Genomic DNA, 1,594 nt, shown 5'->3' with positions numbered 1-1,594 from the left:
TGCAGGCGCGTGAGCCTGAGGAGCTACAGAAGGCGGGATGTCCTCCTCATCATCAGAGCCTTCGAGAAGGCCTGTGTCATCTTCGTCACCAGAGCCGAGGAGAAAGACGAACAGCCTAAAAAGAACTGCAGTGTGGGTGGCTTGCAAAATGACACAACTGTAATAGAGTGCGAGACGATCATGTCCGGCGGAGGATGATCAGAGTGATTTGTCCTCCTGAAGACAAATGCAAACGTTCGCAAATAATCCAACGAGCTGTGAGAATATTAAACCAGAGGTCATGAGAAGCGAATGACAACTGGAGAATAGCAGCGCGTATGGGCCTTATGCTCTCAGGTAAGGGGGTGGGCCTTACCTGGCATTGGCTACACGCTTCTGTCTGTCTAGCCAGACTTGGTGCAATTGGATGCTTCTGCAGAGGTCAGCGGATGCTCTTCCCATAGGTGGATCTCAAACACGAGATGATGAAAGAGAACTCTTTTTCCCGCCATTTTATAATAATTCTTCAAAAATACTAACTGAATCTGTTTTAGATATCACTGATCTTCCTTCAGTCACATGTTTGTCTGGCTGATCAACTGTGTCCTCTGATCTACACTCTGTTAAAGTAATGTAAACAACTGATATGAAAAGCTGCTTTATTGTCACATGCAATGTTGAGTAACTACTGCCCTCTTTTGGTTAACTGCAAGTATTGCCGGAGTCACCAATTTTCAAGGACTATCTGAACAATCCAGAGGTTCCAGCACCATCTAAGAATGACTGGCTTTATAATGTTGCTTTGTTTTATGTTTTATCATTTTTGCATTAGATTATGTAATTATTTGTATACTAGGTTTTTTTCTCACAATGTTTTCTCTGTGTCTCTGTGTTTCTCTCATTGTCACAGGTTTTTGTACAGTGTTCTTGTGTTTCCTGTGACTGTGGGCACCAGAGCACAGTAATACAGAGCAGAGTCTGATACTGCAGCAGAGGAGATGATCAGATCCACGTGACTTTGTTCCTTTTTTTCAACTTTAACAGAGAATCTTGTATCTACATCAGACGTCACAGGTTCTTTTTTACTACTGTAGGTGAGTACAAGAAATTCAGGTTTTGATCTTCCATACTGACGGTACCAGTGGAGATAATCTGAAGCTCCAGAGGCAGAAAAACTACAGGATAATGTAACACTTGAACCCTCCTCAGCAAAAACATCCGTTTTGTTTGGTTTTATGACATTTCCAAATACAGCAGCTGAAATAGAAAAGATACATTTGTACAGTTTTAGTGAGATGTTTTTAATAAATCAAAATTTTAACAGAAATATTATAATTAACCAAATAACATACCAGCTGAAGCACAGAGCAGAATAACTGAATGAAGATTCATTGTTCAAGTGTTCACTCTGAGAAGAGTCAGACTGAATCGTTTCATCCACAGTCTCTTTAAGACTCGATTAGATCATGTCAGATCTGTGAACTCTGAGTCCCTCCTCTCTGAGAACATCTGACAATGAATTTCAAGAAGACAAGAAAGATCTAGTCACATGAACTAATGTTACAACTATATGATTGTGCCAAAAACAAGTAAGGCTGAATTGATCTGTGATCCT

General features: G+C 40.6%; 1 gene segment (V, D, J or C); it reads right to left on the bottom strand.

Annotated features, from left to right (window-relative positions):
- Positions 1-775: 775 nt before the first annotated feature.
- LOC125250253 lies at positions 776-1,594 on the bottom strand. The segment is given in 2 exon segments: positions 776-1,236; positions 1,332-1,594. Coding segments are annotated over 2 exon segments (393 nt in total).

The sequence above is a fragment of the Megalobrama amblycephala genome, linkage group LG17 (assembly GCF_018812025.1).
Source record: "Megalobrama amblycephala isolate DHTTF-2021 linkage group LG17, ASM1881202v1, whole genome shotgun sequence".
NCBI classification, from domain to species: domain Eukaryota; kingdom Metazoa; phylum Chordata; class Actinopteri; order Cypriniformes; family Xenocyprididae; genus Megalobrama; species Megalobrama amblycephala.
Note: the sequence above shows the minus strand (reverse complement) of the source record. Positions and strands in the feature narration are given on the sequence as shown.